The sequence below is a fragment of a genome, unplaced genomic scaffold, assembly GCF_019419815.1.
Source record: "Pyrus x bretschneideri cultivar Hongxiangsu unplaced genomic scaffold, Pyrus_bretschneideri_v1 Contig12, whole genome shotgun sequence".
Taxonomy (NCBI): domain Eukaryota; kingdom Viridiplantae; phylum Streptophyta; class Magnoliopsida; order Rosales; family Rosaceae; genus Pyrus; species Pyrus x bretschneideri.
In genome coordinates, this window is record NW_025999413.1 from 3,868,344 (window position 1) to 3,883,261 (window position 14,918).

Sequence of the window (14,918 nt, forward strand, 5' to 3'; positions counted from 1 at the left end):
GATATAGAGACCGTTACATATATATGCCCCTCAAGTCCTTGCACAACATAATAGAAGCAAACCTCGGTCAAATAATATAAACTTGAACTCCATTTTGAGCATTGTGAGATAAGGGAATGTGCTAGAAACTATTATGTTAAATTCATTCTGCATGTTAAACCTTTCAAATATGTGATGTTTATTAATAAGCATTTTAGGAATATCTCTGACTATGTTTTCAGATTAACATGCGCTTAGCAAGAGAAAATTGTCATGGAGAAACGGTTGCCCAAACTTAAGGCTGCAATTTTGAGTGCTCAGAAGTGCTTGGAAGATTGCAAGTATGTTAAGGGATTGGTGAGTGATCATCATGTGCCGAGTTATTCTGCATTTTTTAGTTGTATACTAGTTGTATAAACAGTCCATTTTTCTACGTTAGCGGTACAAATTCTTTTTGTTTTCATCTTGTTTTTCCTCTCTTTAATTGTCTGAACTGTAATCCGTTTCTGCAGCTTGATGAATGGTGGGACTCAAGGATGAAGCCAGACATTTAACTAAGAGGGGGCACCTTAAAAAATTTGAGCTCCCTTTTTGGACAAATAAAGCTAGTTCTTTTACAAATGCTAAAAAAATTAATTACAAAATGCCTAATTTTATTACTCTAATGTCTAATTTTATCTTTAATTGTTGACAATATAATGCTTATTTGTATTAATTAACCAAATACATACAACTCAACAATGTTTAGACATTAGTGCGTGAGAAATATACAAGACGGAGGGACATTTAAAAACTAAAAGAGGATTTTTACTATTTTAATATGATTAATTGAATAATCCGCAAAGCAAAAAAAAAGAGAATGATTAATTGAATAATTTGTAAAAAAAAAAAAAAAAAAAAAAAAAAAAGGGATGAGAGTGGGCATGTGCCTCTACTGGGCCTTACGTCCCTCCGTTCATGGCACTGGGACTCCCACCTACCATAACCGTTGCCCAACCCTAGGTGGGAGCAACCAGCAGCAACTGTTGTTGACTGGGTCTGAGTCAATGGATTAAATGTTGCTGCCTGGTATAATCATGTGAAGCAGCTCCTTGAATTTTATGATCAGGAGCACTTGTGAATATTATTTGAGTACTCAGCAAACAAGATTTTCTGGGGATCTAACTGGTCTTCCTGTTGGCAGTCTCACTTTAATTAATACTGAAGTCTTTTGTGGTAAAACCCCACACTTGACGGATTAGGCAGATGGTAAAGTTGTTGATCTAAAAATTTTCAATATGGTATCAGAGCCCATGATTAGGGGCCTGTGCAAGCCAAAGGCTTGTCACCAGGAAGTGTGGGATCGAAAACAAGCTTGGACTCTTAACATAGAGCCGGTCTCTGAATTCTTAAAAGGCACTTCTTGAACAAATTGAAAACTAGTCTGGACTCCGTTGGAGCCAACCTTTAAGTTTCAATTAATGATCCTCTTCTTGAAAAGATTGAAAACAAGTCTAGACTTCATTGGAGCCAACCTCTAAGTTTCAATTGACGATGTGTGGATCTCCACGTGTGAATCACTAAATGGGGTTACACGTGAGGGGGCGTGTTGGTAGTCTCACATCGGTAGGGGAAGTCAACAAGGGTGGCTTTAAATATGATTACCCTACTCTAACTAATACCAAAGCATTTTGTGGTAAAACTCCACGCCTGACGGATTGGGCAAGTTGTAAAATTGGGGATAGTATCGGTATCCTCTTCTTGAAAAGATTGAAAACAAGTCTGGACTTCATTGGAGCCAACCTCTAAGTTTCAATTAACGATGTATGGATCTTCACATGTGAACCACTAAATGGGGTTACACGTGAAGGGGAGTGTTGTCAATCCCACATCGATGGGGGAAGTCAACAAGGGTGGCTTTAAATATGATTACCTTACTCTGACTAATATTGAGACCTTTTGTGGTAAAACTCCACACCTGATGAATTGGGCAGGTGGTAAAGTTGGGGACAGTATCAGTGTCGTTAGGGGGGCTCCCCGAGCCCGTCGATCTAAAAAATTCCAACACTTCCTGGATCAAATTTGCCACATCTACAAAGCCCTTGTTTCATTCATTCTCACATCACTAAAAACACCTACAAAGGCTTGGTGGAAACTCAAGCTCGAATTTATGCTTGAAAGGTAAATTTATTATCTCTTGCTGGCGAGGCCACTTTTGTTCAGTCTGTCACCTCCATTGTCCAATATATGCTTTGCAGATAATATTACCAATTACCATTACAGATAACCTTGACTGTCAAAGATTTTTCTAAGGCAAGAGAAGTTTGGCAAAAGTTGGAAAGTATAAACAATAGTCAGACCACATTGATTTTCATGATTGGCTTCATTTTAATCTCACCACTAAATCACTCATATTGGGGGGTTTAGAGTGGAGGTTAGTATTCTCGTTGCTTGTTGGTTTATTTGGTATTGGCGAAATAAATTTGTTTTCGAGCAGGTTTTTGCAATGTTTGATGAGCTTACAGTCATTATTTGTGCATATTTTCATGAATGGTTAGCCTTCTAATACTCACAAGATTGATAAACGCCGTAAGATTGAATCTTTGCTCCACTAGAAAGCTCTTCATTCAAAATTGATTTAAACTTAATGTTGATGGTTTTAAGAAGAAAAATAATAATCCTTACATAACTAATAACCGGCAACCGTGCATGAGGCAATACGTGTATGGAATCATATACTGAGGATATTGTCACTTCTATGTTACGATTTGAGGAGAGAAAGGCGGAGTAGGGAAGCCGGCCGGGAGGAACAACTCCTGATCTTAGCCGGGAGGCAGGGGTAGCTTGGCAGACCAGATTTTTTTTTTTTTCAAATTAATTATTGTATAGAAAGACAAGGATATGTTGTATCATAAACTTATAACTTGGTCCCTTATTGAATGAAAGGGCGGGCTTCTGCTTTGAATAATATCACTTCGGACTTCAGTCCAATTATTGTCTTCCTGTTCGGATGAAAAACCATCTCATGTATAATTGTACGGATGAAAATTGCTGCTTTACACTACACATTTAACGTGATTAGAAATTCCATGAAAATTTACAAACAAAACCACGTAGGGATGCGTCATAGGCTGAAAAGGAGTAAGGATGTTTGTACATAGGGTGAAAAGGAGTAGGGATGTTTGTACATTCCTTCCCCACAGCAAAACCACATAGCAAAAGGATTACACACACAGCTAACACATCAATAAACACAAAATAATCCATTAGGTCAACGATAAATCATTTTATATGATAATATCACATGCATGTCAATTAAATAATTCTCCTGTTCAACTAAGGTCAATAAAATCTATTTGGCCTAATTGGATACGTGGTTCTCGTGGTGATAAGGTATTTGGAAAATAGCACATGTAGTAAAAAATTCGGATTTAAACCCCTGTGGTGATAGGGTATTTGGAAGACAGTCCATTTCTATTGAGCCACAACGAAGGGAGTGCAGAAATTCACAGTTTTGTTTTTGGGTTTAACAAAGAGATAACAGAAATTTGGTTTTTGAGCTTAAACCTAACGGACTTCATCAAAAGGGTTTAAAACCCTTTTTTTTTTTTTTACCACATGACTATCTTCTGAATACCCTATCATCACGAGGACTATTTATACAATTAGTCCAATCTATTTTAACGTGAATATCACATGCTAAAACTTCTCTTCATTAAACTTTCTTAAAAGCAAAAAATACTAATCGACTCAACCTACTTGTGCAGATATTGGATGTGAAAAATTAGCACTTTGCCAAATAATATTCCGAGTGAGCAAAAGAGAGAGAAAAATAACGATGGCACGCAGACAAAATATAAAAGTTGAGGAGCCGGGTGATATAATATTAGACATTGCAATTGTAGGCTCGGACGACTCAAGGAGAAAAAGGTTGCTTGGACCACTATTAGGAACATTGCAAATCAACACTTCAGAACATGCATGGTCTTCTCTTCTGCCATTCAAATTCATGTTGCTTTCATATAATTAATTAATTAATTAACTAGTTATTCGTGTTAATTATCTAGAGAGCACTCTCTAACATTTCCATCCTCCATCGTTTTCTTCTTCTTCAGAACAAAGTTTCAAACATTTTTTTATTTTTTAAATACCTTTTACTTTAACAATATTAGCGATTAGTTTTAGGTTGTCTTTTAATGAGCTCGTGTGCTTCTGTTGCAGGGCGTGTTTGAGCAAAAAGGGAGCATACTTGAACCAGCAGGAGCTGCAGTAGCCTCTATTAAAAAACTTTATGAACTCTTTGTAGCGAAACGACGTAGTTTGACTCGTTTCATTTTTAAATTTTTGTTTTCTCAGGTGCAAAGTGACGTCGTTTGGCTTGGGTTTAAAAAAAAAAAAAAAAAAAACCTAAAACGAGGCATCGCCCTGTTAGCAATCCAGAAAAGCAATGACTTTAAATAAAAATACCCCATTCTAACTAATATCGAGACCTTTTGTGGTAAAACCTCACACCTGACGAATTGGGCAGGTGATAAAGTTGAGAACAGTATCAATGTCGTTAGAGTTCCCACCCCACCCCCCACCCCCCGGGGGACCTGTCGATCTAAAATAATTTCAACACACCCCACTGCAGAAAACCAAAACGCAGCACCAATGCACCAGAGCAAAGGGGTGAAAACCTGGATTTTGGGAACGAATCTCCAGCGACTAGAGGTGCGAGCACACCTCTTTGCGTCTTTGTGGCTTCGCCAATGCACGTCTCAATATTATTTACGAGGAGTTCATGATAATGACTTTAAAGTGTTAATAACAATCTCTTTCTTATTCTGTTAGGTCCGGTACACCCTACAATCTTAAAATATGCATAATATAAATTCACTCATAGAATGAGAAAATGCCTTATGTCATTTTCAAGTTTGGAAAATGATCCTCACGGGATCTTTTTTCTAGGGATCTATCTTTAGGATCCCGTGATCATGATCATTTATTGTACATTATGCGATCAGTTTTCATTAGGTACTATTTATATTTAATTTTAAATTTTAAATTTTGAAATGATTTCTGACAGCACGATGTACGATGAACAGTCACGTTCATGGGATCCCTAGGATCCCCAGGAAAAGGATCCGGTGAGAACCTTTTCCGTCAAGTTTGGCACCATTTGAAAATTGGTGAGACATGAAAAAGTCCTTGATTACTCCCCCCCCCCCCCAAAAGGTAGGCTTAAACTCGCCCGTGATTAGAAGATACTAGAATTTGTACCGGCGCGTTGCTGCGAGGTTGAAAATTATATTAAAGATTGGAAAAGGTTACCACTTCAATGCTTATAGACATCGAACTTAATCTCAGATATATCCATAGAAAATTGGCTGAGAACGACGACTACACAACGGCCTAGGACCTTGCACAAAGAGAATAAAAGTTAAAAAAAAAGTCTAAAGAGAGTGAACAAACATTATATTTCATTGCATTCTATGACTCTAATTATACACTTCATAACGGCCTAAGGATATTGCACAAACAGAATAAAAGTTATAAAAGACTAATTAGAGTGAACAAAAAAACATTATATTTCACTGCATTCTATAACTCTAATTATATATAGAGGAAAGTGGTTTCTAATTGATTAAATGAAGCCTCACTGACTTACACGTACAGACTTATCTAAACTATTACCTTCAAGAATGTGCATCTTCTAGAGCTCACTTGCCCTTGAAGCCTCATAGTCCTAACCGAGTTAAACCAATTAATAAAGCTCATTTCGATAAAACTTGCACACCGAATGAGAAGCCAGTCTCAAGTACAAATGCTTACTTGAGTAATATGAAAAGCCTGCTCAAGTCGCTGAATTTGAATCCATTGTTCAGTAACAATGTCGTTCATCTGCAAGCAAAGACAAGGAAGCCAATTGCACAATGACACCATGCTTATAGTCTCATAGACCGAAGATCGTAGGAAGCATATCAGCATATAGTATACGACCTTTTGAGCCTGCGAGGCAACTGTTACAAGTCGATCCTTAGCATCCCGTGCTTTCGACTCTTAAACGTGAAGATCAAAGTTGAACCTTCTAGACGCCTCTCATAAAATCCGTACGTAAAAAGCAACTCCAAAACTTATTTCTCAAAGTCCAACACTGGATTGGAAAATTCGAAAGAATTTATAAGGCGGTGGGATGTTGTACAGGGTTGGTACCTGGAGCTTGAGAAATCATAGAGCTTGCCAGTTTGGGAAAAGATGATAACAACAGCTTCAGGTTCACACAGAATCGACAGCTCTCCAGCTATCTTCAAATCCCCTCTTCTCCTCTTTGAGAAGGTCAACAGCCTTGCCGGCAAGTAGTTGATCTGCACAGTAGTCATGGATCTTTCAAATAGTGCAAAAGATCTTATTGAAAGAGAAGTTTCTGCTTTTGACCAAAGTCCTGATAATAGCCTCTACATGCTTCCAGCAACTCCACAGGTTTATTGAGTAAATTTGTGGCTTTATCATTATTAAAGAATTGTTATTCCTGTAAGTAAAAATTGATTGGTTTGTTTCTTATATCCTTTAAGTTGGCGATTGATTGGTTTGATGCTAGAAAGTAAAAATTGATGAATCTGTTTCTTATATCCCTTATCAGGTTGTCATAATTAGCGACTAATCATAATCTGTATATAATCTTTGTACGATTTTAAAATTCAGGACTTAAATAATTTGTGTAAGATCTTGATTATCATGAAGTTTTTCTGACTGTTCTTGTTGGGGTTTAAAAATGCTTCACTACTCTTGAGATGTTTATCTCACAAAGAAGAATGTAACGCAGCGGAATTAATAGGCAAGAGAAAGAAAGAATTCTCAAAGTATTACACAAGGTTTTTATTCACTCACAAATTTAGTACAAGAGGAAACACTCAAACACTCATAGAAGCTTTGTTGCTTCTTCTTACTTCTTACTTGACACTCTCACTTCTTGCTACTTGCTCTCTTGGTTGTTCCAAATGGTGTGGATGCCTTCTCCTTTTATAGGCATGGATGGAACCTTGGAGAAGCATGAAAACATCATGCTAGAGATATCTAGATAATTCCACTACCTTCCTAAGCTAGAATTATCTACACTAATCTTGTATGTTGGTGGAATCCTCATCATTCTTCTAGACTCTTCCACCAACTTGAACTTTGCTAGAATTCTCTAGCATGTGCATAGATCTTTATTTGTGTATGGGCCGGATCAATTATCTTTGGGCCAAGACAAGATTACAATTCAACATCCCCCCTTAATCTTGTCTTGTGACGCCAATTGAGTTTCTTAGTCTGACAAAGTCTTCTTGTTTGAGTGGCTTGGTGAATATGTCGGCGACTTGGTCTTAAGACTTCACGTATTCCACTTGCACATCCTTTCTTGCAATGCACTCTCTTAAGAAATGATAACGGGTATCTATGTGTTTGCTCCTGTCATGGAATACTGGATTCTTTGCTAGAGCTATTGCAGACTTGTTGTCGACATAGATCTTTGTTCGCTTTTCTTGTCGCAGTCTTAATTTTTTCAGCAAGTTTCTCAGCCAGATTGCATGGCAGACACATGAAGTAGCAGTTACATATTCAGCTTCGCAGGTAGAGAGAGTGACAATCGGTTACTTCTTCGACATCCATGTGAATTCAGTGTCTCCCATGAAGAACACAAATCCAGTAATGCTTTTTCTATCGTCGGAATCTCCTGCCCAATCACTATCGCTATATCCAGCAAGTTTGTAGTTATCAGAACTTGAATGAAACAAGCCAAAGTTAACAGTATCTTTGAGGTATCGAAGAATTCTTTTGGCCGTTTTCAAATGTGTAGTTGTGGGATTCTCCATGTGGCGATTGATTAATCCGACAGCATAGAGAATATCTGGTCTTGTGCAAGTCAAGTAGCGCAAGCTTCCAACTAGATTTGAAAAATGTTGGATCTACGCTTTCTCCTTTATCATACTTGGTTAGTTTGACTCCGCACTCCATTGGCTTGCTCACGGGCTTGCAGTCGTCCATTTTGAACTTTTTCAGTATCTCCTTTGTGTAGCTTTCTTGGGAGATGAAAATTCCTTCTTCATTCTGCTTGACTTTAATGCCTAGGTAATATGCCATCAACCCAATGTCGGTCATCTCAAATTCTTTGGTCATCACTCTCTTGAACTCTTCAAACATGCTTGGATTACTCCCGGTGAAGATTAGATCATCCACATATAAGCACACAATCAAAATATCTCCATCTTTGACTTTGACATAGAGAGCATGTTCATGAGGGCACTTGATGAAGTTGTTTTCTTGAAAGTACTTGTCGATGCGACTATACCATACTCGTGGCGCTTGTTTTAACCCATAAAGGGCTTTCTTTAGCTTCAAAACTTTATCTTCATGTCCTTTGATCTCATAGCCTAACGGTTGCTGAATGTAGACTTCTTCTTCAAGGACTCCATTTGGGAAGGCGGACTTCACATCCATTTGTTGAATCTTCCAACTGTTTTGAGCTGTCAAAGAAATTAGTAATCGTATAGTTTCCAACCAAGCAACGGGTGCAAATACCTCATCATAGTCGATTCCGGCTCTTTGACTATAGTCTTTCGCCACTAGTCTTGCCTTGTATCTTTCGACCTCTCCGTTGGCATTCTTCTTTGTCTTGTACACCCACTTGACTTCGATGGCTTTGTGTCCTTCTGGAAGAATAGCGAGTTCCCATGTATCATTCTTTTGGATTGCTTCAATTTCTTCATCCATTGCTTTCCTCCACTTTGTATCTTGCATTGTTTCTTGGAAGTCGACTGGTTCACAATTAGCAAAGAGACAGAAAAGTGTAGGATTATCGAGTCTTTCAACAACCTCATAAAGATCTCGTATACTTCTTGTGCGTGGTACTTCTTTTTCATTTAGACTCCCAATTGACAATGCTGATGCTGATGAATTACCATGATTGGTTGATGTTGGTGAAGCAGGTGGAATAGTGGATTCTTGTTGAACCTCTATTACTTGCTCCATCATCCCTTCTTCATTCTCTTCTTCAAACTGAGGAAAGAAGTGAAGATCACCTGCATGTGAGCCAAAATCCCATTCTCCTTCTTCGAACGTCATGTCTCGACTGATCATCGTCTTCCCGTTGTTTGGATTATACAGCTTATAGCCTTTTGAATTTGTGTTATAGCCGATGAAGATGAACTTCTCACTTTTGTCGTCGAGTTTGGTTCTCCTCTCGTCTGGTATATGTATATGGGCTATGCTTCCAAAAACTCTTAGATGAGAAATACCTGGTTTTCTTCCACTCCATGCTTCTTGCGGAGTTTTTCCCCACACACTTCTTGTTGGAGTCCGATTAGATAGGTAGACAGCACATGCTACAGCTTCTGCCCACAATTCCTTAGGTAATTTCTTGCTTTTAAGCATGCTTCGAGCCATGTCGAGAATGGTTCGATTTTTTCTTTCCGCCACTCCATTTTGTTGAGGAGATCTTGGAACTGTCAAAGGTCGACGAATTCCATTTGCTTCAAAAAACTCTTGAAATTCCTTCGAAGTGAATTCTCCTCCTCGATCAGATCTCATGGCTTTGATCTTACCACCACTTTCTTTTTCTACGGTGGCTTTGAACTTCTTGAATGCTCCAAATACCTCTGATTTCTGCTTCAAGAAACACACCCAGGTTTTCCTTGAAAAATCATCTATGAAAAGAAGGAAATAATTATTTTTTACCCAAAGAGCTTGGTTTTATTGGACCACACACATCGATGTGAATGAGCTCGAGTGGCTTCTGGGCTCTTGTGGTCGACTCATTTGGAAAGCTTTTCCTGAACTGTTTCCCAAGTAAACATCCTTCACAAACTTGATCAGGGTGGCTGATGCACGGTAAGCCTCGCACCATCTCCTTCTTAGATAATAACTCCAATCCCCCAAAGTTAAGATGCCCAAAACGAAGATGCCAAAGCCAAGATATGTCTTTGTAACATATCTTAAGACACTTTGCAACATCGTTTTGAATGTTCATGGGAAACATCCTATTCTTTGACATTTTCGCCTTGGCAATTAATCTTCCTTTGTCATCTCTAAGAAAAAGGATATAATTTTTCGTATGAAAATCATAACCTTTTTCTAAGAGTTGACCCAAACTCAAAATGTTGCCTTTCATATTGGGCACGTAGTAGACATTTGAAATTAATTGGTGACCGCCATTTTCCAAGGGAATAAGGATGTTACCTTTTCCTTTTACAGGTATTTTGGATTCGTCTCCAAAAGAAACGTTGCCACTCACTGATTCATTGAGCTCTACGAAGATGCTTCTTCTTCCGCACATGTGGTTGTTAGCGCCAGTGTCAAGGTACCATGTATAGTCTTGGTCTCCATCATTGTTCTTGCATACTAGTAGCACAACACCATTCTCTTCTTTCTCTTCTTTCACATAATTGACCTTCTCATCAAGTCTGCTATTTGGAGCTCTACATTCTCAAGCATAATGCCCAAACTTTTGACAATTATAGCATTGAACTTGGGATTTTTCATACCTCAAGTTTGATCGTCCTCTTCCACGACCTTTTGTTGAGCTTTGTCCTCTTTCGTAGTTGCTATGGTTGTTGAAGTTCCAACCACATCCACGCCCATGTCCACGTCCGCGACCTCGGCCACTACTTCTTCCGTATTGGCTTCTTTCGTTGTTGAAGCTTTCTTCTTTCTTCTTTGGCTGGATATGTGTCTTGAGGAGCTACTCACCATTCCCTTGACTCTTCTTATGTTTCTCTTCATATGCTTGCAGCAAACCCATTAATTGCTCTATACTAATTTCTTCCAAGTTTTTAGTTTCTTCAATCGTCACGACAATGTGCTCGAACTTGGGGTCCAACGAGCGTAGTATCTTCTCCATAATTCTAACATCTTCTAACTTTTCTCCGTTTCTTTTTAATTGATTGGAAACGGCTAAGACTCTTGAGAAATAATCAGAGATTGATTCAGACCCTTTCATTTGTAGAGATTCAAACTCACCTCTTAATACTTGAAGACGAACCTTTTTCACTTGTTTGGCTCCTTTGTAAGAGGTTTGAAGCTTCTCCCATGCTTGCTTGGCAGAGGTTGCACTCGAGACCTTCTCAAAGCCATTGTCATCTAATGCTTGGTAGATGAGGTAGAGAGCCTTCTTGTCTCTCTTTCTTGAATCTTTCAAACTCTCCTTCTAGGGTTGAGACAGAGTAGCTTCATCTGCTGGCTCAGTGTAGCCTTTCTCCACGACTTCCGAGACATCGTGTGCACCTAAAAGGGCCTTCATTTTTGATACTCCAATTATCGAAGTTGTTGTTGTCGAGCACTGGAACTTGGAAGGCTGCCATAGCATTACTAGCCATAGCTCTGATACCACTTTGTTGGGGTTTAAAAATGCTTCACTACTCTTGAGATGTTTATCTCACAAAGAAGAATGTAACGCAGCGGAATTGATAGGCAAGAGAAAGAAAGAATTCTCAAAGTATTACACAAGGTTTTTATTCACTCACAAATTTAGTACAAGAGGAAACACTCAAACACTCTTAGAAGCTTCGTTGCTTCTTCTTACTTGACACTCTCACTTCTTGCTACTTGCTCTCTTGGTTGTTCCAAATGGTGTGGATGCCTTCTCCTTTTATAGGCTTGGATGGAACCTTGGAGAAGCATGAAAACATCATGCTAGAGATATCTAGATAATTCCACTACCTTCCTAAGCTAGAATTATCTACACTAATCTTGTATGTTGGTGGAATCCTCACCATTCTTCTAGACTCTTCCACCAACTTGAACTTTGCTAGAATTCTCTAGCATGTGCATGGATCTTTCTTTGTGTATGGGCTGGATCAATTATCTTTGGGCCAAGACAAGATTACAATTCAACAGTTCTTTGGCGAGAAAATACAAATCTGTCTTTTCTTGTTTACCTTCTAATCTCTGTATGTAACGATGTAAACCATTAATAACTTTTGTATCAGGCACTATTGGAGTCCATGGGTACAAAAGGGTCTACTGGACCTAAAGTTGTTGCTGCTGCAGAAAAAAATGCTGCTATATTAACTGCAAAAGCAGGTGCTAGGGATCCACCAGCGATACCATCCATATATCGCATATCTGCTGCCCTTCAGTATCCTGGTGGTGAGTCTTCATTCATCTGCTATGACACTATAGGAATGCCTAAGATTGGAGGGCACTGCCTCCATTATAGGCTTGGTTTTGGAAGAAATACACCCTCCCCACTTCTCTGAGGCTTGGCAACAGAAGACCTATTTTGCCTTCTTTTTTGAGTTGTGTGTGTAGTGGTTTGTCAATTGCACTTAAGAAGAAAAACAAAATGAATCAGTTTTTCAATAAATTGGTAAAGCTCACTGCAAAGTTAGATTTTATGCTGGTGAGTATGGAGGTGCTGTTACATGACAGCCTGCAAGGATCTTGTTTTGAATAATTTTTAGCCCATAGGCAGTAAGACACTGTGAATAATCTTTAGTTGTTACTCTTTCCTGAACCTAGGCACGAAGTAGTTTTGGTTGAAACATGAAAACAGAACTCTGATTAAATGGTGCTCTCATGATTTCGTGCTCCCTAAGCTTGTTACATGTATCAATAGTAATATAACGATAATCAGTTTGGCTTTTAAATTTGCTCCTTAAGCTCAAGGATGCCTAGCCTGAGTTTAATGAATGCTAGCATATGCATGTTCTGACATGTTATTTGGTTCTATTTCATTGTTTGTGTGCCTGCTTAATGGATGCTTTCAGTCCGAACTTACATTTACTGGATAAACAGGTTTGGAGGGTTCAGACGCTGCCTTATTATCAATCCTAGAGTCCCTGGAATTCTGTTTAAAACTTCGTGGTTCTGAAGCTAGTGTGTTGGAGGACTTGGCAAAGGCAATCAATTTGGTCCATACACGACAGGATCTTGTTGTGTTGTTGAACCATGCCTATAGAGCTCAACAAGAATATGAAAGGTAAAATTTTACATGGCCTTATTTTACAGGAAACTAGATTGCGTAATCCTCCAAAACTCCAAAGTTTCAGCAAGCAGACCTCGGTCAAATAATATAAACTTGAATTCCATCTTGAGCATTGTGAGATGAGGGAAAGTGCAAGAAACTGCTTTCTTCTTTCTTTTGAGATTCACATGATTTGCTGCGCTAGATATTATAAATTTTTTTCATCCAGATTCTAAATGCATTACAGTTTGCTCTTTGTTCTAATCTGTTGTCAAAACTCACGATGTGTAGCTCTGGTGTTATGTTAAATTCATTCTACATATTAAACCATTCAAATATGTGATGTTTATTAATAAGCATTGTAGGATCTCTGACTATGTTTTTGGATTAACATGCACTTAATTTTTATCTACTACTGTGCAGGACAACGAGCTATTGTTTAAATGTGGCTGCTGACCAAGAGAAAATTGTCGTGGAGAAATGGTTGCCCGAACTTAAGGCTGCAATTTTGAGTGCTCAGAAGTGCTTGGAAGATTGCAACTATGTTAGGGGATTGGTGAGTGACCACCATACGCGGAGTTAGTCTGCATTTTGTAGTTGTATAGACAGTCCATTTTTCTACCTTAGCAGTATAAGTTCCTTCTGTTTTTGTTTTTTCTTTCCCCTCTTTAATTGTCTGAACTGTAATACGTTCTGCAGCTTGATGAATGGTGGGAGCAACCAGCAGCAACTGTTCTTGACTGGGTCCTAGTCGATGGATTAAACGTTGCTGCCTGGCATAATCATGTGAAGCAGCTCCTTGCATTTTATGATCAGGAGCACTTGTGAATATTAATCGAGTACTCAGCAAACAAGATTTTCTCGGGATCTCCCCGGTCTTCCTTGATCAACTTTGCCACTTCTACAAAGCCCTGGTCTCATTCATTCTGGCATTACTAAAAGCACCTACAAGGCCTAGTAGAAACGGCTCAAGCTCGACTTCCTGCTTGGAAGGTGATTCGTCATCTCTTGCTGGTCGGGCCAGTCTTGTTCAGTCTTCCACCTCCACTATCCCAGTATTTGGTATGCAGACAGGGTTTAGGGTTTAGAGTTTAGGTATGCAGACATGGTTGGGCCAAGTTTGCCTTCCGAAGTCTCTTGGTAGGCTTGGCTTGAAAAACATGAGTTATGAATAGCTCTTCTTGCTAAGAACTCTTGGAGATTGATGGAGGGGATAATGGTCTCTGGGCAAAAGTTTTCAGTGGCAATTACATTTACCATTGGGTCAGTTACTCAATGATAAAACTGCTTTAGGCTTTTCTTGTATTTGGAAAGGTGTTCTTGAAGGGACTAAACTTTTGTATGAAGGGTTACTTTGGCGAATTTGAAAATGGTAATATGGTAAAATTTTGGACTGACAAATGGGCTAAATATGGTATTTTGCTTCATTATGGTAGCTGCCCGCTCTCGGACGATATGCTTAAGGCTACCGTAACTGATTATTGTTACAATAATTTTTGGCATATACACTACTTGTTTTACCAAGGGAGGTTGTTGAACAAATTCTTAGCATTCTAGTTGGTTTTGATACTTTGGAGGATAAGTGTAGTTGGAGTGGAACACAAGTGATGTTAATATGTTGGCCATTAATTCTAGTGGTTTTCCTAATTTGTGATAGAATCTCATTTGGAATCTTCATATTCCTTCGAAAGTTTAGAGTTTCTTACCGCTCACTCTTGATAAGCTCCTAACTAATGATCAAAGGCTGAAGGGGTTACGACTGATAACCCTAAGTGTTAAAGATGTACATGTGGCTTTAAATCAGCGCCTCATGTTTTTAAAGATTGTCCAAAGGTAAGCGAAGTTTGGCTGAGGTTGAGGATGTATAATCAACTAAATTGATTTTCATGATTGTCTTCATTTTAATCTTACCACTAATTCACTCATATTGGGAGGTTTAGAGTGGAGGTTAGTTTTTTCATTGCTTGTTGGTTTATTTGGAATTGACGAAATAAAATTTTTTTAACAAGATTTTGCAATGTTTGATGAGCCTACAATG

At 38.6% G+C, this 14,918-nt stretch overlaps 1 protein-coding gene across 1 annotated transcript; it reads left to right on the plus strand.

Annotated features, from left to right (window-relative positions):
• Window positions 1–6,042: 6,042 nt before the first annotated feature.
• Window positions 6,043–14,484, plus strand: LOC103966780 (AUGMIN subunit 5-like). The gene is made up of 5 exons (XM_018652267.2): window positions 6,043–6,420; window positions 11,904–12,063; window positions 12,712–12,895; window positions 13,304–13,436; window positions 13,580–14,484. The coding sequence occupies exons 1-5, from the start codon at window positions 6,319–6,321 to the stop codon at window positions 13,706–13,708; spliced, it is 708 nt and encodes a 235-aa protein (XP_018507783.1). The 5' UTR covers window positions 6,043–6,318; the 3' UTR covers window positions 13,709–14,484.
• The last annotated feature ends 434 nt before the right edge of the window (window positions 14,485–14,918 follow it).

Bases quoted from the DNA above. Each gene is read 5' to 3' on its own strand.
- LOC103966780 (XM_018652267.2), top strand. From the start codon at position 6,319: ATGGATCTTTCAAATAGTGCAAAAGATCTTATTGAAAGAGAAGTTTCT. The intron at 12,064-12,711 runs GTGAGTCTTCAT...CTGGATAAACAG, and splicing joins TGCCCTTCAGTATCCTGGTG to GTTTGGAGGGTTCAGACGCT. The intron at 13,437-13,579 runs GTGAGTGACCAC...TACGTTCTGCAG, and splicing joins GCAACTATGTTAGGGGATTG to CTTGATGAATGGTGGGAGCA.